The 22,716-nt window shown below is 54.1% G+C and overlaps 9 protein-coding genes across 9 annotated transcripts; 4 read left to right on the forward strand and 5 right to left on the reverse strand.

The window, feature by feature from the left end:
- Window positions 1–148: 148 nt before the first annotated feature.
- On the reverse strand, window positions 149–3,052 carry CLAFUR5_02953 (uncharacterized protein; the record flags this gene model as incomplete). Its single annotated transcript, XM_047902101.1, has 1 exon — window positions 149–3,052. The coding sequence occupies one exon, from the start codon at window positions 3,050–3,052 to the stop codon at window positions 149–151; it is 2,904 nt and encodes a 967-aa protein (XP_047758936.1).
- Window positions 3,053–4,384: 1,332 nt separating this feature from the next.
- Window positions 4,385–5,724, forward strand: CLAFUR5_02954 (L-2-hydroxyglutarate dehydrogenase, mitochondrial; the record flags this gene model as incomplete). Its single annotated transcript, XM_047902102.1, has 2 exons — window positions 4,385–4,600; window positions 4,651–5,724. The coding sequence occupies 2 exons, from the start codon at window positions 4,385–4,387 to the stop codon at window positions 5,722–5,724; spliced, it is 1,290 nt and encodes a 429-aa protein (XP_047758933.1).
- A 133-nt stretch (window positions 5,725–5,857) lies between these two features.
- CLAFUR5_20149 (uncharacterized protein) lies at window positions 5,858–6,619 on the forward strand (the record flags this gene model as incomplete). Its single annotated transcript, XM_059462986.1, has 1 exon — window positions 5,858–6,619. One exon carries the CDS (start codon window positions 5,858–5,860, stop codon window positions 6,617–6,619), a length of 762 nt encoding a protein of 253 aa, XP_059318893.1.
- A 187-nt stretch (window positions 6,620–6,806) lies between these two features.
- Window positions 6,807–7,931, reverse strand: CLAFUR5_02955 (uncharacterized protein; the record flags this gene model as incomplete). Its single annotated transcript, XM_047902103.1, has 1 exon — window positions 6,807–7,931. The coding sequence occupies one exon, from the start codon at window positions 7,929–7,931 to the stop codon at window positions 6,807–6,809; it is 1,125 nt and encodes a 374-aa protein (XP_047758934.1).
- A 2,441-nt stretch (window positions 7,932–10,372) lies between these two features.
- Window positions 10,373–11,602, forward strand: CLAFUR5_02956 (Actin cytoskeleton-regulatory complex protein end3; the record flags this gene model as incomplete). The annotated part of the gene is made up of 1 exon (XM_047902104.1): window positions 10,373–11,602. One exon carries the CDS (start codon window positions 10,373–10,375, stop codon window positions 11,600–11,602), a length of 1,230 nt encoding a protein of 409 aa, XP_047758932.1.
- Window positions 11,603–12,067: 465 nt separating this feature from the next.
- On the reverse strand, window positions 12,068–13,381 carry CLAFUR5_02957 (Putative ribosome biogenesis protein; the record flags this gene model as incomplete). Its single annotated transcript, XM_047902105.1, has 1 exon — window positions 12,068–13,381. The coding sequence occupies one exon, from the start codon at window positions 13,379–13,381 to the stop codon at window positions 12,068–12,070; it is 1,314 nt and encodes a 437-aa protein (XP_047758650.1).
- A 518-nt stretch (window positions 13,382–13,899) lies between these two features.
- On the reverse strand, window positions 13,900–14,992 carry CLAFUR5_02958 (uncharacterized protein; the record flags this gene model as incomplete). Its single annotated transcript, XM_047902106.1, has 2 exons — window positions 13,900–14,072; window positions 14,128–14,992. The coding sequence occupies 2 exons, from the start codon at window positions 14,990–14,992 to the stop codon at window positions 13,900–13,902; spliced, it is 1,038 nt and encodes a 345-aa protein (XP_047758930.1).
- Window positions 14,993–16,454: 1,462 nt separating this feature from the next.
- Window positions 16,455–19,499, forward strand: CLAFUR5_02959 (uncharacterized protein; the record flags this gene model as incomplete). Its single annotated transcript, XM_047902107.1, has 1 exon — window positions 16,455–19,499. The coding sequence occupies one exon, from the start codon at window positions 16,455–16,457 to the stop codon at window positions 19,497–19,499; it is 3,045 nt and encodes a 1,014-aa protein (XP_047758931.1).
- Window positions 19,500–19,952: 453 nt separating this feature from the next.
- On the reverse strand, window positions 19,953–22,060 carry CLAFUR5_02960 (Transmembrane protein; the record flags this gene model as incomplete). Its single annotated transcript, XM_047902108.1, has 2 exons — window positions 19,953–21,867; window positions 21,918–22,060. The coding sequence occupies 2 exons, from the start codon at window positions 22,058–22,060 to the stop codon at window positions 19,953–19,955; spliced, it is 2,058 nt and encodes a 685-aa protein (XP_047758192.1).
- Between the last annotated feature and the right edge of the window lie 656 nt (window positions 22,061–22,716).

A 22,716-nucleotide genomic window follows, 5' to 3' on the forward strand; every position in this document is an offset into this window, starting at 1 on the left:
GTTCCGGGGTATTTGCTTCCTTAACGCCAACGCTGTTAATGCTCCTGGGTTCCAATGCTATGCAATCTGCTTGATTCCGGCCGCTCCCATGGCAAATCTGCTTGCTGTTATAGGCCGTCGAAGGCCGATGCTGCGCATGAGGTGCTTGCTAGTTCTCCTTCTCATCGTCAACAATTCGCACCTCTTCGTTCTGTGCCGCCAGCCGTTCAATCTCAACCTGGATAGCAAGGACCCAATGGTCTCGTTCAGCACGGCTTCGCGCCTTGAAGACGACGCTGCGACCTGTTGCACCAAGCTGGCTGACACGGGTCAGCTTGGTCTTGCCTTTTTCGCGCTTGGAGTCGCTCTCGAGACTACTGCGCTCAGCCACCCTGACATCGTCGACATTTTGCGAGCTTTTGAACCAGGACTTGCTCTTAGCATGCCAGATTACGAAAGTAGTCATGGCGTCCTCGTCGGTGCTGGTCCAGCTATCTTCGAGGTAGATCCGCGGCAGTGCATGATGTCCGGGCGCGTTTGAGTCAAAAGTCTGGTTTTGGTAAAGGAGGTCGCCTTCGGTGAGTAATCCGGAGTAGAGGTAGCAGCCTTCGAGCGAGATCGATGCAATACGCTCGTGATGGATGTGTACCAACTTTTTGCCTGACCGTTTCCTGAGTGTGTCTTGGTAAATGAGTAGGTGACCATGCGATAGCACAACGTGACATCGATTAAATGTGGTGTGCTTCCTTGGTTTGCGGAACAGTACTCCAGAGTGGTGTATCGTGCGACACTCCGATATGCCGCACATGTTGTACAGTTTCGGCGAAGCATACGACTGATTGACCTCCCATTTGTACGCAAATTGGCCGACTACTGCTTCTGCACGTTCGTCAATGCCGAGCTGCTGTAGGTTCTGTTCACGTGTCGTCTTGTAGAGTGCCATGTCTGCCCTTTTCCGCTCGGTCCAGTAGGCGACCAGTAATTTGAGGCGACTCCTCCACTCGTTCCTGGTGGCTTTATTGTAAGCCTGTAGACGAATGACCAGGCCATTGTTAAGGACAAGCTCAAGCACGCGGTCCTCATCGACTTCCTGAGTATTACCATCCTCGGTGCGATTGCTGTTGCCCTCTTCATGAAAGTCAACGTCGGATCCGTCTTCCAAGTGCTCATCCACTGGCGTCGCGCTTCTGTGGAAATCGCGCACGTGCTTGACATTGCACAGATTGACAAACCCATCTGAGGCCAGCATCATGTTCACATTGCGTTCTGCCTCAGCTGCGGCTCCTTTGTCCCTTGCCTCGAGCTCTTCGGCGCCGTCAAGGCCTTCGGTGCCCAGCCAAGCAACATGATCACCTTCGAGCGGATATGGATCGACTTCGTAGACTAGCGGCATCTCGTCCAGTATTTCCTTCGCCGACGGGACTGTCCTGTTGTCCTCCCGAGATGGAGCCTTGTAGGGCGGTGGTGTTGACTTCGCTGGCTGGACGAAGACGAGATACTGACTTTGTGTCGTAAAGTACAATCGCTTGTACATCATCCGCTTGAGCTTGATCTCCTTGCCTTTTTGCGAAGTGAGTCTTATCAGGTAGCCTTCGACTGGAGTGGGCTCTTGCAGGACCTCGCCATCGCGCTGTCGCATAGAGAGCGGGTAGTGATCCTTCGGTCGCAGTTCCAAATCGTGAGTCTTCTGCATGCCGATGGTGCCGTACATACGTTGCTCAACAGCCCCGAATACCCACTCAAGTCGGTCGTAGCGCTTCCACGCCAAGCCTATTCGATCGGTCTGCGCCCACGACTTGAGCACATCGTCCCATGCTGGTGACTGCTTCAGCATTTCGAGACAACGTGAGACAATTGCATCGGCCGCGCCTTTCTCTTCCTGCACAGCTTTGGCTAATGCTTCTTCGTCGCCCTCAGCGGCGTCAACAAGCGTCTGAGACTCCTCCAATGTCCTAAACGGATCATCCAGGCGAAGGCTGACACTCAGATCTGGAACATTGATCTGCAGAGTCTGAGCTCGCTTATGTCCCAGCAGCCCTCGCAGGAAAGTGTACCATTCGACCGCGGCAGCCGTTGATTGTGCTCGGAGGTAATATATTGTCGTCCGCATGCCATTCGTCATCCAGACACATAATGTCTTGTCCAAGGCCGAGTATAGATTCACCTTGGACGTTTTGCTGCTCAGCAGTATCTGCCTCTTGGGCTTCTTCTTCACGCTTTGACCTTCCTTCACAGCAATCACCCTTGTCTGATAGAACTGCAGCACGGCTTCCGCATCGTCTTCAGTGTGTCTCCTGCAGACTACCATGAACTCGCGCCATTTGTCCAGACTCTTGGTCTCCACCCCCTGACTGATCTTTTCGTCATAGTCCTCGCGCAACGATTGCTGGGTAATGTCGATGCGGATCAGCATCTTGTCCACTTTCATCATCTCTCCATTCTTGACCTTGGAGCTCCGGAAATTGCCCTTTGCTGCTAGACGTTGGGCTCGAGCTCTCAACTGAAGTCTGCTAGCTTCTGTGAAGCGTACCTTGGGCACTGGTAGCTTGCTAGCCACACGTGCTACGCGGGAAGCTCTGCTGCTTGTGTTGAGGATGGGCTGCAGAGGCGGGGCAGAATCGGTGGGTTGCTCATCATTGGGACCATCGGTGGGCTGCGGGCGTGGTGCTTCGCTCACAGAGCTGACACGTTGGCTGCCACGTCGGCTGTGCAGGAGACTGGTTATGCTAGTGGCAGGCTCCGGCTCGCGCAGTGCAGCTCCTCCTGCGGACAGAGTCGGCGACGTTGGTAGAGCATCTTCGGCTGGTTCGAGGCTGCCGCTGCCTTCGTTCGTGGGCTGTGCTTCTGTGTCGTGGCCAACGTTCGACACGGGATGAGCTGCTGTGAAGGTGGGCTGTCTCTCCGCACTGTTGCCGACGTATTGTCTGTACCATTGCTTGCGGTGGCTGTGGAGCCAGCCCTCGGGCACGGGGCCTATGAAGACGCGGCGAGTCGTTTCGTGGAGGTGTTGTGCCGTGGCGTGTTCGAGTCTCTTTGCCGTGTGCGAGTCGGCAGGCAGCGTGGGCCGAGGCATCGCAGCAGACGCTCGTTCGTCACGTCACCCGAGATCTAGAACTATCTTGAGCTGATGGCGCACACTCTCCAGCATACGTTGTTGTCGCGCGCGAAGGTAGGAGGAAGGTTGGCACAAGAGGTAGTCTAGTCTACAACAGCCGCGCCTGCACATGCACATGCACAGAACGTCAGGAAGCTTCACTGGCGCATCCGCCCCAGCGGCAGCGAGTTGCGATCAACCTCCAGCTTGACGTCGGCGGCTTCGATTTTGGGGCGGAACATGGCGGCCACGAATTTGCTCAAGGCCCCGATCCTGAAGTCCGGAACAAGACCATGGCCGTCTTCGCTAGCCAATTCTCATTCGCCTTGCCGGAGGAGCTGCCGGGAGAGGACTTTGATGCACTTACGCCCAGTCTTGGAGATCGAGCCTACAGCGGGGCGCTCGGGCCAGAGATGAACAAGCGATCATCTGAATCATCTGGAAATGTTACTTCTCTCCTGGGCAGATAATCATCGTCACCATGCTACCTCTTCGAGGACATGACGTCCCATCAGCCGTGGATAGATGGGCAGAGCCACTCAGATGATCGTAGAGTATCAGAGATCCGAGACGGTCAGACAGACATGGACTTTTCGATGTAAGCGCTTTCGCGCAAGATCACGCCAAAGACCTCCTATGCAACGATCAGGCCATGATTGCAGGTTGCCACTGGTTGGCTGTGCCTGAGAGACCTGACCGCACTCCAATGCCCGAGGCACCAAAGTGTAAGGCATGTCTACAACGAGACACCGTCGTCGCCTGGAGCGACGAGATACATACAAATGCTGCATCGACATCTGACATGTCGATCGGCTTTGTACCGCTGCAGCAGCCTATATATATGACGTGACGATGAGGACCTGCAATGTACCTGGTATATTTCGCTGGATGTGTATGGTACTACTTCTGGCTACGTTGAGCTGCGTTTCAGCTCCGTGGTAGGTGGAGTTGGCCCAGAGCGATACCCCGATCCACGGGCACCTTGCCTGCATGATGAGCACAGCGACATTCTTTGATTCGACTTCAATGCACTCCCTGAACATGTTAACACCTGGCAGTTGTGACGGGTGTTGGCGCAGTGTTCACATCAAATCTAGTGGACTGCCAATGAAGATATTGATGATCGGCGCTCTTACCTCTTTGCCGGCAGGCGACTCCATCAATTGCCGAAGACATTCCGTTCTGATATATCCACTCTCACGCAATGCCTTCTTCATCCTTTCTGCACAAGTTTCGAAGCCCTCACATTGATATACTAGGCCTCTGCTGACAGCAGTGTCTTGCCATGTGCCTGTCGTTCATGAAGTCGTGATGTTCTCCCGCCACGCCTTCTCGGCACTGAGTCGCCACGCCCGCTCCTTCTCGTCAACGTCCCGATGCGATGCGGACTTCACTCACGCAGTCATCGGCGCTGGTGCTGTGGGACTATCGATAGCCAGAAGACTGCAACAAGTGGAAGGAGCGTCGGTCGTGCTCATCGAAAAGCATGACATGGTCGGCAGCGAGACGAGCAGTCGAAACTCCGAGGTTTGATGAGACAATTCATCGTTACAGACAACGACTCATGCTGTCAATAGGTCATCCACGCCGGGCTATACTATGGCACGGACAGTCTCAAGACACGACTATGCATCAAAGGCAAGGAAATGATGTATGATTACTGCAAGAAGAATGACGTGGGCTTCACGAATTGTGGCAAATGGATCGTTGCACAAGACCATGTGCAGATGGGAGAGTGTCAGAAGGTGTATGACTTTGCGAAAGATATCGGTGTCCCGATCCGATGGGTGCCAGAGGATGAAGCGAAGAGAAGGGAGCCACATGTTCGAGCTGAAGCTGGAGTGCTGGAGAGCACGACTACTGGCATCGTTGATTCGCACGGTTTCATGCAAGCATTGCAAGGCGACTTCGAGAATTTCGGAGGCACAACTGCACTGGTGAGCCCGGTCACGAGGATAGAGGCACCTTCCGCTGGCACTGGAGACTGGAAGATCTGGACTGCCAGCGATGCTTCTGAGCCATCACCTTCTTCGCCCACACCTCAGACGCCAGAGCAGAGTCCCAATCCAGAGGATGGCACTTTTATAACAGCAGAAACGGTCATTAACAGTACCGGTCTGTACGCTTGCGCAATCAACAACATGATTCTGCCACCCGAGCGACACCGCACACCGTACTATGCCAAAGGCTCATACTTCACATACTCGAAATCTACCCCACGAACATCCACTCTCATATACCCTGCTCCCATCCCTGGACTCGGTGGCCTTGGTACGCATCTCACGTTCGACTTGGGTGGGCAAGTCCGGTTCGGTCCAGACGTCGAGTGGGTAGACCATCCTCACGACCTGGCGCCCACGCCCGACAAGAGGCGTTTTGAGGCTGCCCTGGAGACTATCAAAAAATATATGCCTGGTGTCGACACGAGTGCTATCTCACTGGGCTATGCTGGAATTAGGCCCAAACTCGGCAGGATGAGTGCCGTGGCAAGCGGCAGCACTTTCCAAGACTTCTACATCAAGAAGGAAGAAGGATACGATGGCTTTGTCAACCTGCTCGGTATCGAGAGTCCAGGTCTGACTAGCAGTTTGGCGATCGGTGAAGAAGTGTATAGACTGCTCTATAAGGCGGAGCCTCTTGACTGCAGGTAATGAGACTTGTTTGTGGAAGTGAAAGGCTCAAGACATGCATAGTCGATCGGACGGCATCGCCTCATGCCCATATACACACCACTTGTTCCTCATACTGCCAACGTAGATTCTTCCTGCACGAATACACTCTAAGATGGCGGATTCGATGATTGATGCAGTGATTTGGTTGGAAAACGACTACACCGAGGACGGCTTGTGGTACAAACAAACTGGCATCCAGGACAACCTGCCTCAAGCAACAGTCGCTGACACTGTGTGGTATACATCGAAGATGACGGAGCTTATCGGCTTCCCGCTACAGATGGCATCACCTTCGCCCATCAGCAATACCGGCAACCGTAACCTTCAAGACATTGGATGGAATCAGCTGATGAACTACCTACACCTGCGAATCGACACTCAAGATCCCAGCTTGTTTGGGTTACCAGACCCATCCTTCGACGGCACAGCATGGACTGGGAGTGCACGTGTTACTCGTCAAGACCTGGGACCTTTGCATGTGAAGCACATCGAGATTTTGAATGAATTCACCAGAAAGATCAAGGAAGTAATGTGCTTTCAACAAAACAAGCATACTTTCGAAGACCCACGGTTCAACATTGCGCAAACTCAGTACTGCTTCACACCAAACATATTCGCCCAGTTTTGTGTCAAGTATAGAAAAGAGAAGATGGAGGCTGGAGAACAAGGTTGGGAGAATGTGGAATGCCCTGTGATCAAGGTCTGTGGCTCGTGCATGGCAGCGAGACGCCCCGATGCACGTCAGCTTCTGGTGTGCTCCAGATGCAAGTATCGTCAGTACTGCAGTAAGGAGTGTCAGAAGAGGGATTGGAAGCGGCACACGACGACCTGTCCGGGCGCCGAAAAGAAGGCTGAGGATAGCGTTACGACGTAGTAGTACATGTTGTTATCAAGTGTGTAAATAGTGACAGTCTCGGTGCAAAATGATGGTATCAAACCCCGTGCAAGCCGCTCTCCAGGAGATGCCCAACGCCCAATCTTTCATGCAAGCAGTCTCCCAACCATTATCGTACATGTGTCAGTCTCGGTCTTCGTAGTCCTCTCCCTGCTGGTAGACGACATCAATGTCTCGCCCTATTCCTCTCATACCGACTCATCTGCCCACCCCCCTTCATCCCATCCTCACTCATCCCCACTCCAAGCTCCATGCTGACCGAAATCCTACTCTCCTCTATCAGATACTTCTTCTCCACTGCCGCCTCCCAATCCTTCTTCCACCCCGCCCAGGTCGGCTTCCACCCTTCATGCCATGTATGTCCCTCCACATCGCCATATGCCACCAACATACCTCCCTGCAATAGGTCCTGCACATTCTCGTCATCACAGCTCTCAATCGCCTCCCAAATCGACGACAGATGGAAGCAGTGGATCCTCTCCTCCTGCATCTCCGGTGCCGCTGAGCGTTTGCGTGACTTGAGAGGCTTCAGGTTGGCTTCGTTCATGGCTTGCATCCAGGATCCGAAGCCACGGCGCTTGGGCTCGGCGGCCTGGAGTGCGGGACAGACGCAGTGATCGAAGAGGAGTTGGAGGGCTTCGTCCGTGAGGTGGCCGGTGTTGGCTGCGTGGGGTGGGCCACCGGCGTTGGGGAGGATGAGGTAGAAGTGCAGGCGAAATCCAATCGTGGTGGTCCCGATATGGTAGTAGGGGAGTCTACCAGGTCGCAGGAGTGGAGATGAGCAGACGTATTTCTGGTAGAGGTCTTCGGCGATGTGGTCCGGAAGGGCTGGGCCAAGCTGAGGTGTGCAATTGATGTCGAAGCAGAATGGCCAGTTAGGCTTGATCACTGCAAGGGAGGTGGGAAGGAGAATCACCTCTCTTATGGAGGCTATGTCTGCACCTTTCAAGGTCTGGAGCTGAGTACCTGCTAGCTCTAGACCTGGGCGGAGTGGCATGCCGTGTCCTGTCAGCACGCTTTCGCGGCGACGAAGTGTTCGTCCCCGTCTGTTGGCAGTCGATGCCTTCTCCCATGGTCCGAACTCTTTCAAGGGTCCTCTCTGCTCAATCTTCGCCAGAGCAAGATTTGAGGTGCTTTCTCTGAGAGCTGGTCCAGGGCGGCTTTTCTTTGCTACCTTGATAGAGCCACCGTAGGCTACTGCTGCTGCCATGACGCTGACCGAGGACTTCTTCCTCACAGGTGGATTGTCGGGCGGCGAGTTTGCCTTCCTCTTGAGACTCGACGACGACATCGTTGTGCTTTCGCGGTCGATGCCAACGTTGTGGTTGGCTCTGTTAATCGTAAAGACTGCAAATCGTGGTAGGTCAGCTGAAACGATATCAAAAGAAACGCGATGCAGTGAGTGATCTTGCAACGAAATACTGTATGAAACATATACTATTACAGAAAAACGAAAGCAAAAGCGATGCAACAAACCAGACGACGAAATCGGACCTGGACCTCAAGCATGTAAGATATCGTCGAGTATGAAGTAAACAAAACATGCACAGATCTCTGGGCCACACGCGTCGGATCGTACACTGACGTGAGAAAAGGCTTTTGCTGCCAGAGTCTGTCACGCGATAGTCCAGTAACGACTGCGGGACGTCAATGATGGCCTAGGGTTACCCTGCGACAAGGCAGGAAAGTTGGCTGCAGCCGCGACTCGTGGCCTGAAAGCTTCGCGGACCCTCCAGAATCGATCAGCCAGATACGGTCGTGCTGATAGTTGTGAGCTTTGTTCCAAGGTATATGCTGAAATGAATGCTTCGAGTCGCGCATTGCTACGGAAATGCGACTATGGGCTGTTGACAGAAGAGGCGGCCGCCCATGCACAAACCCGACAATCACTTGCTCGTTGCATCACTAGCACTATGGCGCAGTGACTGCTTACAAGGTGGCAGCAGTGGAACCCAGGCCTTGCAAACCGCTTCCGCATAAGCATCTTGTTCAAATGCGCTTATACCACTCTATGCAGGTCGATGTTGCTGTCGCTCTCGATAAGCGGCCACCATCTCCGTTGCCAAGAGATCTCGAAGGCTCTCTGACCGTCTATGCCTCCTGCTCGTCGTGGAAGATGAAACAGTCTGGGCCAATATATCTTTCGTCGATCGCACTGCGCCACTGTCGGCAGAATTGTTCCCACGTAGCTGTGGCCTCGGAGCTTGATCCTTCGTTGTGACAGGCAAAAAGTACCCTACCCTCGCAGAAGTCCACTATCCTCTCGCCACTGCAGTATAATACATTCTCAATCACGCTCGGATACGGAGAATGACAGCAGCGGCATCTGCATCAACGTGTTCCATGTTCCATGCGTACCGCATCGTGGCGCCGCCGTTCCTCACACTTCACCAGAAGTTGCTCAGACGGTCACACTGTAGCTCTACCTTCCAAGGAATTCGCTGTCCTGGTGTCGATCCGGCGTTCCTTGCACGGTATGCTTCTTTCACGTCTTTGTAGCAGCTCGGCCACTTTGTATGAACCCATTGGAAGTTTGCAATGTCGGCTTCAATTTCTGCCCAGCGAATAGGCGATATGATGATGCGATCGAAAATGGCGGACAGTTTAGCCTCGCGAAGGATAGCCGGGATTTCTTGGATGGATCAGACGATCGGTGTGATGGAATCGTGGCAGGAGACGATAGAAATCAAGGTCGAATCGAGGGTTGGCGAAGGCAAAGCGACCAATGTGGTAGTAGGGTAGATGGTAGTCGTCGTGCTCATTCGAGTCATAAGGCCACAACTGCCCTTTCAGATAGTCCAGCCGAGGCTCATCTATCGTTGGCCCATACTGGGGGGTAATGTTGACGTAAAACCTGCCATCACGAGTAGTAGGCTTGATGACAGCTAAAGACGAGGGAAGCATCATCATGGTGTCGACATCGTCGTGAGGAGCTGGCTCCTGTGTGGTCGTACTTGCTCCTGCTCTAATACAAGAAAGGAATTTCGGCTGGTGCCTTTCCGTTTCCATGGTCTGTGTAGGTCTGGGTAGTTGGTTCTCGTTGTTTGCGAAGGTAGGTATCGAGACATTATTCGAGATGGAAAGGAGGGGATGACCCTAGCTCAAAGATCATTGGGTAGACGTTCCGACCTGTTTAGACTCGGCGATAGCGACACAGAGTCGCATCCTTCGACCAAACAGTATCGGGTAAAGCTCGAGCAGCGTCAATCATGATACTCTCAACAGCATACGGAGTCGCAGACATTCCATCGGACTAGTCGTAGTTATGCATCAGTCCAAGCTGGCGAGTGCATCGGTTCTATGCCTGTCGAAGGTGCCACGCCCTCCTTACCAAGGGTCAATGGTGAGTCTTCGGAACGTCCTCTGAGTGTTTCAGTGGGTATGCCATGACAGAAAGCGGCAATTGAAGCCCTTGAAGTGTTCCAATGGTCTTCTGAGGTATTGAAGTCTTATCATGTTCATCGATGCCGACGAGCAGCAACATAGGAGTGGAGTGCAGTTGAACAGTGTCTCCACACTTATATGTCGCAGGTACGCTAAGGGCACGGACTTCTTAGCAACGTCACAGCCGATCGTTCCTGGCTGCGCAAGCTCATGCTCACTGCCTACCCTCTGCATCTACACAATTAATTTCTACATCGTTGCGACACAACCAAGGACTACCGTCTCAGATCACGTTTGCATAGATAGAGCACGTCTGGGTCCACACAGCCATCCGGTTCCTCCCTGACTATGTCCTCCACCAAGCGAATCGAAGAGTGGGAAGTATCTCGCTACTGGGAGATCTTCTCAACCCTCTCCAACGGCGGTACACATCTCGACGGCAACCAAGCAGCTTCAGTGCTGAAGAACTCTCAACTCCGCGATGACCAGCTCGAACGGATATGGGACCTCGCAGACGTCGACGGCGACGGACGCCTCGACTTCGAGGAGTTCTGCGTAGCAATGCGCCTAATCTACGATCTCATGAACGGCGAATACATGGACGTGCCACAAACTCTCCCCGACTGGATGGTGCCCGAAAGCAAAGCATACCTCGTGCAAGCCTCACGCGCAGTAAGCGGCGGAGGAGAACGATTCGTGCAGCCAGATTACGATGACGATGAGGACTCATCCGGCCTCAAGGACGGATTCGACTGGTACATGGCGCCTACGAACCGCTCAAAATACGAAGAAATCTACACATCCTCCCGCAATCCCCGCAATGGCCTCATCTCCTTCGAAGCATTATCGGAGCTGTACGATTCCCTAGACGTCCCCGACACAGATGTGCGCTCAGCCTGGAACCTCGTGAACCCGAAGAGTGAGGAAGGGATCAACAAAGACGCCTGCCTTGCCTTCCTACATATCCTCAACAACCGCCACGAAGGCTACAGAATACCGCGATCGGTACCACCAAGTTTGCGAGCGACGTTCGAGCAGGGCAAGATAGAGTACAACATCGATCGCGTCAATGCGCAGCAGACAGCAGCAGATCGATGGGGCACGAAGCGGGATGACAATACATTGAGTGGGAAGAAGGCAAAGTTTGGGGATTCATATTTGAGTAGACTGGGCGTAGGGGAGCGGAAACCGAAGGGTACAGACTTTACCTCAACGCCAAGGGACGGTGAGTGGGAAGAGGTGAGGTTAAAGAAGCAGCTGAAGGATTTGGAGGAGAAGATGGCCAAAGTGGAGGAGCACGCGCAGAAAAGACGATCACGCGGAGGCAGGAGGGAGGATTCCAAGCCTGCATTGGTCAAACGGGAACTGGAGCAGTTGCTGGATTACAAGAGGCGGGAGCTTAGGGACATGGAGAACGGAGAGGGCAAGGCGAAGACGGGGCAGAGTCTGAAGCAGTACCAGGACGAGATCTCGATGGTGAAGGAGCAGGTCGATGGGCTGCAGGACCACCTCAAGAGGAGGGAGGAAGTGCTGCAAGGGTTGAGAGACCAGATTGAGGCGGAGAAGGTGGGTAGGTGAAGGAATCGTACAGTGTAGACAGACATAATACCCCATTGTATGAACGCCTCGCAGGTGGACCATATCATCAACAGACCTGCCGCTTTCCCACCTGGACGCCGCGCTATGCATATGAAAAGACAGGGGCTGCCACGAGGGATACTAAGCTCGCAGTCGCAGCGGTAGGAGAGCCTTTCTATCCGACACTGGCGAGCTACGCCATCCAGCCTTTGGCTCCAGGAACAGCTTGAGCTTATCGTCACATATCTTCTTCTGGCGATCATCCTTGACTGCGTCCTTCATTTGTGTCCGCACAGCAGCATCCTCTTTGATCCTGCGTTGCTTGCAGTCGAACGACCTGTAGTCCATGATACCGCGGAAGTGCCTGCCGCTCTGATTCCGGTCACTGCTAGTCGGACCAGATATCCACAGGCGCTTTGCTAGCGATGTACGCTGTAAAGATGATTCAGCAATAGCAAAGGCCGACTAAGCCTTCGTCTTCGCCTTCTTTCCAGCCTTCTTCGCAGGTGCTGGTGGGTCTGCAGTGGCCTTCCGCTTTGACTTGGGCGACTCGGTGGCGACATCTTCCCTTAAGCTGTCCTTTTGTGCCTTGAGTGCTTCTTTCCGTGCCTTCTTCTCGGCTTTCTCTGCGACCTTGGCTTCGGCTTCTTCATCGACCTCTTCACTCTTGCGCTTTTTCTTCGGTGCGACATCCAGCTCTAAGCTCTTCTTCTTGGACGCTGGCTTCTCCAATGTCCTCATTTTACCATCTGGACCAGGCACCTCCAGCACTTCGTTCTCTGATGCCTCAGTGAGAGCGCCCCGCTTCCTCTTCTTGCCGACATTCGCCTTTGGTGCCTCCTCCAGGACGTCTTGCTCATCGGCCCATAGCTCGTCTGTGAGGTAGATTGGTAGCGCAGCAGTATCTGGACCCTTGATGTGCACTGCGCGGATGTTCTTCCACTTCTGCGGCACGTAACGCTCCACCATCGCGTCCATCACAGCCTCGACATTTGCTTGAATTTGTTCCGGGGTCTGGCTGGCAATACCAACCTTGACTGCGGTTGTGGTGCTGGGTGCCAAGTGCACAAGCGTACATCCCAATGTCCTCGTAATCTCGTGTGCTGCATCCTTGGGCTTGACCTCATCTTTGGTGACCTTGCTGCCGCCCTCTGCCAGCCTCCGTCTCTTGTTGCCCTGCTCGTCTACCGTCTGTCGCTTGCCCTCAAGTGTGATAGGGATGGGCCTCTTGGTACCGGACTTGTAGAACGTCTTGCCAAGTACTGTAGGCAGGTATGTGATGACGCGATCGTCGGCCAAGAAGACATCGTATTCGCCCAGAAGCTGCCTCTTGCTCTCATAACTCTTGTACTTGCTCTTCAGCTTCTCCATGCCAATCACACGTCCAATGCGCTTTCCCAACTCCAGGGGAAACCCAGGCTCGGAGATGAGGTCCTTGTACTTGCGCTGTGGATCTGCAGTGATCAAGCATATCTTCAAATTTTCCTGCTCGGCGTCGAGGTATGGATGTGGCAGCACGATCTTGCCAGGCTTCAGGCGCTTCTTGTCGGCGATGTGCTTCTTAGTTGTCAAGACCATCCAAACGGGCGTCTCGTCCTCGGGCTCGTCGCCGTCGGCATCCTCGAGCAGATTTGCCTTAGACGTCTCTTTGGAGCTTGCTTCATCGGTCTGAATTTTGCGCAAGAGTGCAGTCGATGCTTTGAGCGTCTGCTTGGTGTCCAGCTTGGATATAGTGCCGGACGCGACCGTCATGGTCACTGCTTTACTCGAGGGCGCCATATCTGCTGCTAAGTGAAGTGTGCGACAGCGATGTCCTGCGCATCTGAATCTGAAGACCAGTTCCAAAAATTGTCTGGAGCCGAAGATTTAGCACGGACTGAGCTCCGCTCTTGCATCGTCACGTGCATACAACAGAGCAATTGGGCAGCAACAGCTGAACGATCGACAACATCAGCGCGCTACGGCTCTGGCAGGTGGGCCTGACACCTTTGACGGCGGTGGCAGTGGGCTCGACATGCATTAGTTCCAACCTGGCGACAACCTGGTTGCAAGGCGATCGCAAGACGGTGACTCTCAGAGCCGCATATGCACTCAAGGCCCACTCAGTGCGCTGCAGCACAATCTCATTAGGCATGTCTCGTATCGCATCGCGTCGTTTCGTAATGTACAGGTGTGAGTGAAGCCGAAAGGCACCCATTCCCTTGGACCTCGCCTTGTCGCTATGAGACCCCCAATCTCGAAACGCCAGTACCACCACCTCCCTGCTACTTGTACACGAAAGCTAACCACTGCGGCGCTCACTCAACCTTGGCGGTAGTCTCAGCCTCCGCAGTCATCGTTGGAGCAGACTGTCCTGCAAATGTGGCAGGTGGGCTTGCAAGCGGCGAATGATGCGAAGGTAAGGCAGTGCTTGCTTGTTGCTGAGGTGGGCCCGTCAACGACAAACCGCCCATATCAGATACTTGCCGTTCTATACTTCGTCAGCTTGGGGATCCTGAAGGTCCGGCAGCCTGTTGAAGACTTACCGAGCTCTCGGATCCGTAATTTCAGCATTTGGTTTTCTCGCGTCAACATCTGAGTCTCGGCTTGATAAAACGCGCACTCGTCCCTCGTGCCACCTAACAAGAAGTCCTCCGTCAGAGGTCCCAAGCTTGACGACTGAGGTCGCAGGGCAGGTGAAGTGCCCCTGCTGTTTGATCCTGCATTTGACAAACGTGACGATGACTGCCTAGAGAGCGAATGCGGGTGATGGAAATGGGTAGCAGCGTGTGACGTTGAGGTGACACGAGGCGAAGGGTGATCTGAGATGGCAGAGCTGACTGCTGCTGCAGAGAGTGCAGATGCAGGTGCAGTGTCCACTACGCTGGATGAAGGCTCTCCCGTGCCCCGTTGTAGCGCAGCCAACTGGTCTTGCTGGGTTCTGATCATATGTAGTAGCCGGTTGACTTGCGCTTCTTGCTCGTTCTCGAGTTCTTGATGCAACTCTCCCAAGCTTGGCTGTCGCTGATGGTGCGGATCTGCTGTAGGTAGCGCGAACGACCTCCTACCCAGTCGCGGACTGCCAGAGCTACTTCCATTGCTGCCATTGCTTTGGTGCAGCTCGCCAGGTGCCGGTATGGTTGGATCATTGAGCTGAATGTTGTTCATGAGTGAGGATCGTCGGCGCTCGATGCTAGGTGATGCTCTGCTTGGAGAGCGGTGCAAGCCGGAATTGATCACAGCTGCTGCCTGCAGGGAGGATAGCGAAGGAGATCGCGGTGAGGGTGGACTTGGTCGTGCATTGTCGGCGGTGCTTATCGATATTCTCCGTGGTCGGTGTGAGAGTGGTGAGGCAGACATTGAGGGTGCTCTGGAGTTGCTCGATGGCAGGCTGTTGAGATCGGGTGGCATCGTAGTGGAGCAGAGTCACTGCTGCGGTTGGCGAGCTTGCAGCAAGATATACTGGCAAGCACAAAGGAGTGGTCGTGAGAGCAGTCGCGAGAGCTCACGTCAATGGCAACGACCAAAGGCAAGGTACATGTAAACAGCTCACGGGAGTCGCACACCCTCGACAATGGAACTTCTTGTTGTTGAACGTGACCGTCTGGCGGTCGTTGTCAAGCTCGAAGCTGTCTCCAAGTTGGTCGGATATGCCGTCCAAGGTCGGCTTGCTGCGGGCATCACCTGACGTGACATGCACAATGATGATCTATCATCATCTACATATGTACCCACCCGGTGCCCTGCATAAATCACCCGGCACTTTCGAAAGAGCAGGCGAAAACATCCTCCCATGCTACAATTCCCTTTTCTACAGCATCACCGTATGCCGCCACAGCAGCATTATTATTATTGCGGACGACGCACATACGATGGCGTCAGCCTGCTTTCGACGCGGTGCGATTTGTTTTGTTGTTGATGCGACGCGTCCACCAAGCAAAGGCGTGGTCATGTCGCTCTTTTCATACCAAGGATCCTTTACTAACTGCCCACTTGTCAGTGGGGGAGGCATCCCATTCGAGACAATTCCTGCTCCCCTTCCAGTCTGTTGCTCATCCTACCAAGCCACGAGGCACGTTCACGCCGCGGAAAACGTTTAGTTGCAAGGCGACATGGCAGGCATGTGCGCGTCAGCCTTTTGTAAGAACGTGAAACAGATGCTTGGTTCATCTTGATTGCTCGTGTCGTTAGACGCGAAGCAACCGCATACTCCGCACCACCTCATCGTGCAATCCGAACAGCACCGCATTACATAAATCGCGATTGCTCCACGGCGCTCGCACATCGCACATCGCACATGCTCTTTGCGGGCTACTGTACTGTCTGTCTAGACTGACTTTTGGCCTGCAAATTGATACCTTATCCCAGCTGCCCCGGTGAGCTTCGCCCTCGCAGCTAACGACCACGGTCCACACACGATCCGCTAAGATGACGGCCATTCCATTGGGCAGACTTGCTTTACGCTTCGAACGTCTACCGCACCGTCGGCACTCCGTCACCCTGGGCAGGGCGACAAGATCCAACTGCACAGTAGTTGAACGCTGCTAGCCATGGCTCCCTGCTGTACTTTCGCGATAACATAACGACCATGCGCCACATGTATCAATGTTCTTGACTCTGCTCCTCCTCCTCCTCCCCTCCCTATGCCACCAGACGACACGACACCCTCCCACCGCACGCAGATGTCCTCTGCGCGCAGCCGGCCGCCTACTCTGTTTGAAGCAAGCCACCAGAACTAGTGCGCCCTAATTTATGTTCTGCGGGACCGCGGCAGTACTGCGTCACGACCAAACGCGAGTCGCGCATGTGCAGCACCTGAATAATCTGCGAACGAGCTGCAGACTCGTGCTAGGTCCGCGGCCTTGCCTTCTACATGGATACGCCCAGTGAGACGCAGCTCGAGTCCGCCAGCGATGCAAGCAATCTTCGAAACACACTCCCGGGCTTGTCGCAGGCGCAAACAACCTTAGATGGTCCTGTTCCGGAGCTGCGCAAACGCAAGAGTTTTCGCACGCGTCCCACCGAAGTCCCCGGCCGACGACATGCTATCGGCTCACCGTCGCCACTGAAGGAAAACGAACTACAGCCTGAGATCCGGCGTGCGCGTTCGTCCAAGATGTCGTTGTTCAACTTGTTCAGCAAGCCCAAGGTCGAGAAGCTACGAGGCTATGCCGAGTCTGGTCTGGATACACCCTCAGGTCCTTCGCAGGCCATGTCCAAGAGCGATGTGGCGGCACCGAAGATGGACCTTCTCGTAAGAGTACAGAATGTGGATGATGGCCCAGGCCGACCAAGACCCTCCAGTTCCAAGTCGCATGCAGCTCGTTCTGGCAGGTACACTGCTACTGAAGCTCTTCCACCGCTCCCGAATGGAGGAAGGATACGAGCTTTCGAACCCTCACCATTGTTCCAAGTCTGGCCTCAAGCTACGAAGCATGGAGTATTGGAGGTGTCGACTATGAGTCCGGAAATGGTTCTGTCTAAACCTGCCAGAGGCCGAATATCGAGTAGCTTCTTTACGCCACACGCCGAGGCGCCCTCGCTGAACGTCCCTGGTGATCGTGGCAGCGTCGACTTCCGAGCAGCCGCGAAGCCAGCAGCAAGCCAATTGCCCAACGGGTCACTGGCCAACCACAGCATCCCGAAGAAGCTTGTGGTCTTGGTCACATCGGGTTTCCTGCTTCAATACGCGGAAACGGGCGCAAACGACCGCGCACCTGAGAAGGTACTCCAGCTCGGGAGAGACTCGGCGGCGTACGCGTCAGACCTGATACCCGGGCGGCATCATGTTCTACAGATTGCGCAGCAAGTCGATCAATACGGCAGCATGTCATCTAGCCATCATTCTTTGCTGTCCAGGTTCACACTGCGGAACCATGCTGCAAGACGTACGACGAACAATCTTCTCCTAGTCATGCCAGACGCTCAGGAGATGGGCGAATGGATGTCGGTGATCAGAAAGGAAATAGAGATACAAGGCGGCAAGAGAGTCAGATCAGATTCTGGTGCTTCGCGATTATCGAAGGCGGTCGTCAGCGAGTCGGCAAAAGTCGATCTCAAAAAGACACCGAGTCAAAGCCATCGATATCAAGTCAAGCGCAGTCCCGATGGACCAGCGGCAATCACTACGCCCAGCTCGGAGCGGTCGGAACCTCTGCCTTCACCATCATTAGCTCAGGGTGAGGGCAACAAGCTTCAGCACACAGGCACTACATCTACCAAAGATATAGTGACCGATGCGTCAGCATCGCCAGAGATGGACTCTCAGCCTTCGCGGCCTAGAGCGGCATCAGACGCTGCATCGGACAGCTCCTCTACAGCAGTCTCTGTGAATCAGCACAATCTGGATAGACTCCGCAATACTGCTCGTGAGTCGCACACCTCGACGGTCGCGACCAGCGTCACCGCCGCCTCCCGGACGAACTCAATGTCGTCAACGCCGCCTCTCGAGAAGGTGGCAGATGGCTCTCAGGTTCCGGCCAAATCACCCTTTCGCAGCCTCTCGTCATATTCCCTTGCACATAGAGGATCAGCTACGCCGCTCAGTCTCAAGGGCACGCCTGTGGTCGATCCGACAATGACAGCAGGACAGCAAAAGGCCATTCTCGTTGACAGAGCGCTCGACTCTCCTGTAATAGGACATGGTTTGACTGGGGCAGAGCCTACACGGTCTCTCATGAGGAATCGACTGCCGGTAACTCAGAGTGTCCCCAACCTGAAAGATAGGAGTGCTCAAGACGCTAGGCGCGACCCCAAATTTCAACATCTCTCGTCTGTTAACACACGCGAACGACCAGAGTCTTTTATCGCGGATTTGCCCAAACCAACGACCTGGGTAACGAAGGCAGCAGCCAGCACGCATGCAACTTCTATGCACGACACAACTGCGGCTCGAGCAATGCAAAAGGCAGCTGGTGATGCCACGGCAACATACTCACTTCAGTCACGTCCGCTCCGAAGTGGTTCCAACTCTTTCAGCCTCCCACTTCGTGTGAACCCGACCCCAGCAAGTCCTCCAAAATCGCAAAAATCGGCGAATCAAGCAACACATAAGCTACTCTCGCCCATACCCGCAGTGCATTGTCTGACTGCTAAGATAGAGATCACGGCGCAGCCAAAGATGGAGCGCAGATATCTATCCCAAGGCAAGGACGAGTCCTCGCCAGTCGAGACTTCCTCCAAGACCTCCCGTACGACATCTGCTAGACCATCGCTGTTCCCGACCACTGTAGTCTCGCCCCCCACAGCTATGCCTGTGCAGCCGGGGATCATTCGACGGTCGCCTTCCGCTCAGACGTTGACGGCCTATGAGCAGGTTCAGACCAACGGCGCAAGACTCCCTCGACCTAATAGCCTTCAAGTCCGCACGACGTATGCTCCATTCCTCTCCTCGAAACGCATTGCAGGGCCCGTCCCCGTACAGCACTCTCCTGCGACAGTGCCGATCAGGAGTCTCAAGCCTTCTCGCTCTGTGGCCACCATGCAGACTAGTCCCTCGACTGTGCCAGAGGAGCCCTTCAACTTTGGTACCGGCAAGCTTCAGGACGAGGCGGCAGACAAAGCGACACCACTGCCATCCTCGCCCGCCGATGGAGCCCTTCCACCTCTTCCTGGCTCGCGACCGCCATCTCGCACTCGCAAGATCATCCGTAAGGGTAGCCGGACTTCGTTGTCTGAGATGGACTATGGTATCTCTTTGGCTGGCCTCGGACCTCCTGCACCACCGCCACAGGCACCATTACCAGAAATACCGTCGGGTAGTCGTCCGGCGAGCCGACAGACCAGCTCTCGCTTGTCTATGGTCAGGTCTGGCACTCCAATCGGGGTGGCAATTGGCGACTCTCATGATGAAAGAATGGTCCGCTCTCCGAGTCCCGCAGTCATGGGTCTTGGCATTCAGGTTGGCGGCGCCGACTGATCACTCCCTTTGCGATATTCTCATATCTATCTGGACTATCTATCCGGTCATGTGTTATGTGTACTCGATAAGTCTCCTATGTTGGTAGGAAGACTGGATTGACGCGATTTATGCCTGGAATGATACCCCAAGGATCGGCATGGCGTTATTGATAGCTTAATAGTAGTATCTATGGAGTATGTATCTGCTATGTAATGACACTGGTCTGCATGAAATGCTTTTATCATTTCCCAGATGCCCTTGATGTGATGCGTACCGGATCGAGCGTGTCACATACATACATGTGTCTCGTTGAGACTTTACATCGACTGAGAAATGATGTCGCTGGTCGTACTTTCATTCACAAGTCTTAATATGCATACACCAGAATCTCCTCCACAGACCATTTGCGCATAAACGCCTTCGCTAATACCGCACGACTGAACAATCTAAACCACTGAGGTGATCACAGGACTACCTATCGCCACCCCAAGCATTCCTTTCGTCCTCAAAGTCGGGACTGGGCACGTCCTTCCTTTGCGCATCGTCAGATCCATCGTAGGTCCTTTCCTCCCACGGTTGCTCATGACCAGTCTGATCACGACCAGGGGTATCTGATACGGCCATGGGTGGTTCATCTTGGCCGTCACCTTCCGTGAAAGGGTCTGTGAGTGTGTGGTTCTGATCCTGAATCTTCCTTTCAGGTTCATCAGGATTGAAGCCTTGGCGGACCTCTTCAGCCTCTTGCTCGTTGGGGTACGTCTTGACAAAGTGCTTCTGCTCGATGCTGTTCCAGCCAGGTCCACCCTCCTTTCTGGCTCGGACACGTTCGACCTCTTCTGCTTGGTGGTCTTCGACGACCAGATCCACGAGCTGTGAGCTATGGCTCTTCTTTGAGGCTTGCGAATCGTCGGATTCAGAGCGGACGAGGTTACCCACAACCGGAGCTTTCGACAGCTTCTCCTTTCCTTTCGATACAATGCCACCTTCAGAACTGCCTTCGCCACTGCCACTAGAGGATGTCTCTGGCCGGTCGTGCTGATGCACATTTTTCTTGATATCTGCGATTCTGCTCTTCCGTTTTTGCCTCTGATCAGACGTGGGCTGCAGCAGTCTTCTATTTGTTGTCTGTGAGATGGTGTTTGGGTCGGCTAGTCGATCCTCTCGTGTGGCATAGTGCGTGTTGATGACAGGGTAGTTCCAATCACCAAACTCAAGAGCACGTGCGTTCTGGTAAAGGCGTTCTTCTTCTGTATCAAGTTCTGGCTCGTCGGGCTCGTGATTCGTGCCGTAGTCTTTGCTGCGACTTGTCGATCTGTCCTTGCCGCCTCCTGGGCTCATTGTTCTTGCGTTGCTGAATCGACCAAGAAGTGGTTGTCTATGCTCTGTGGGTGAAGGCACCCAGTACTTTCCTCTGCCATTCCTTTCGTAACGCATGCCCTCCGCCATCCGTGCCTGCCTACTTGACGAGTCTTCATGCGCCATGACGTTGTCTTCAGCATCGAAATATCTGTACTCGTACTTCTTGCCAGAGAAGGTCTCTTTGCAATCTTCGATAAGATCTCGTGGCCCAAACGCATCTCTTAGTGCAAATCTGATCGGCATCCTGGCATCGCTAATAGTCCTGTCCGCATAGTCCTTCCAGCTGAAAGCATACCAGTGCCAAATGGCAAAGAAAGGCATCTCGAAGCAGATGAGCGCATCTTGAATAGCCGCTGCCAGATTGTCTGCAGTATATCCTCCTTGCGGCAGACTTGGGATTAAGCCAATCCAGACCAGTATCGAAAGCAAGAAGCCTTGCCACCACGAGGCAAAGATTATGCCTTTGATGCACAAGAATTTGGGCATCGGCCTGAATGGCTGCAGATCGTCGCTCATACAGACCCAGAACAAGGCCAGGTCATATAGAGACCAGCAAATGCTGACGTTGTAGATCAGGCCCGTCCAGAAGTATCCTGAATTGACTGCAATGATTCCCTCCCTGAACGTCCCTGTGGCTTTGCACGCTATCGTCACGATTGCCAGAACTGGCTTGATCCATGCATATTGCAATATTCCTCTCTTGATCTGTAAGAATGTGTGCGGGTCGCTTATGTCCACTTTCCCAAACAAGTGGTTCACCGGCCATAGGTGGTTGACCGGTGCTCGCCCATGCATCATGATGATCAAAGATCGCTCGCCACCTAGGAAGTTGACGAGGATCTGAAAGAAGGTGTAGATAGTGAAGGCTTCGTAGACATCGCGGAGAGGATCGATCCAGAAGGCGACACGGAGCGAGGTGAGGGATGCCCAGGAGGCGGCGGAGAAGATGGGAACCAGAATGACGATGCGGATGACATGTCGTTGGAGCAGCGGTTTGCGGTAGTTTTTGGCTTGGAGGAAGATCGATCTGGGGGAGTTAGTATGCTATATGCAAGTTCGAAACAAGATATGGTATACCCAAAGGTGAGGATGATGGCGCTGAGTGCAAAGACTCCAGTCACGATCAGCACCACCCTACCAAAGCCTTGTCCTGTGCCTCCGCTCTGATCCTGCTGGCCGTCTGCCATCATGGCAGTGGCCATGTGTTGCCAGGCAGCCATGGCGGCTGCCGGTGTTGTGAAGTTTCGGTTGGAGCTCGAAGGGTTATCGCATTGCTGAAACGCGTTGATATGGACCGAGCTTCGCTTGCCGAGGACCAGGCGATCGGTGCTGTGCTCTCGACGTGAAAGAAGGCTGCACCGATACAGACAGGACTTTGTTGTATTGATCTTCGTCTACTTCGTCTCCAATCTACTATTAAGGGTCTGGGGTGCCACTAACACGCGCGTGATGCATGCGCGGGAGGATCGTCATCACGCAGGAGCTCGAGCTCTCCGCCAAGCATCTTCAAGTTCCACGCGACTGCATGGATGTTTCTCTACAAACACACCCCAGCATTCGCCACAAGTTTGTGCTCATCACCAGATGAAGTGTAGATACGATCTTACCCGCGGGCTGCGTTGATGTGCACAATGCCGCCGCCCACGCACACGATGCAAGACTACGAGCTGGAACCGACACGACGCGTTGGGTCAAAGGGTAGTCGGCACACAGTACAATGACGAAGCACTGGTGGAGCAACGTTGAAGGATCACCGAAAGAGCGAGATGCCACGTTCCATGACCCGTGGCATGACATACTCGAGCACCACATGGCAGTGTCTCAGACGATGGTGGACCGCGTGAGATATGCGCTGCACGACGCGCTCCTACACACC

The sequence above is a fragment of the Fulvia fulva genome, chromosome 2 (assembly GCF_020509005.1).
Source record: "Fulvia fulva chromosome 2, complete sequence".
Lineage (NCBI taxonomy): Eukaryota > Fungi > Ascomycota > Dothideomycetes > Mycosphaerellales > Mycosphaerellaceae > Fulvia > Fulvia fulva.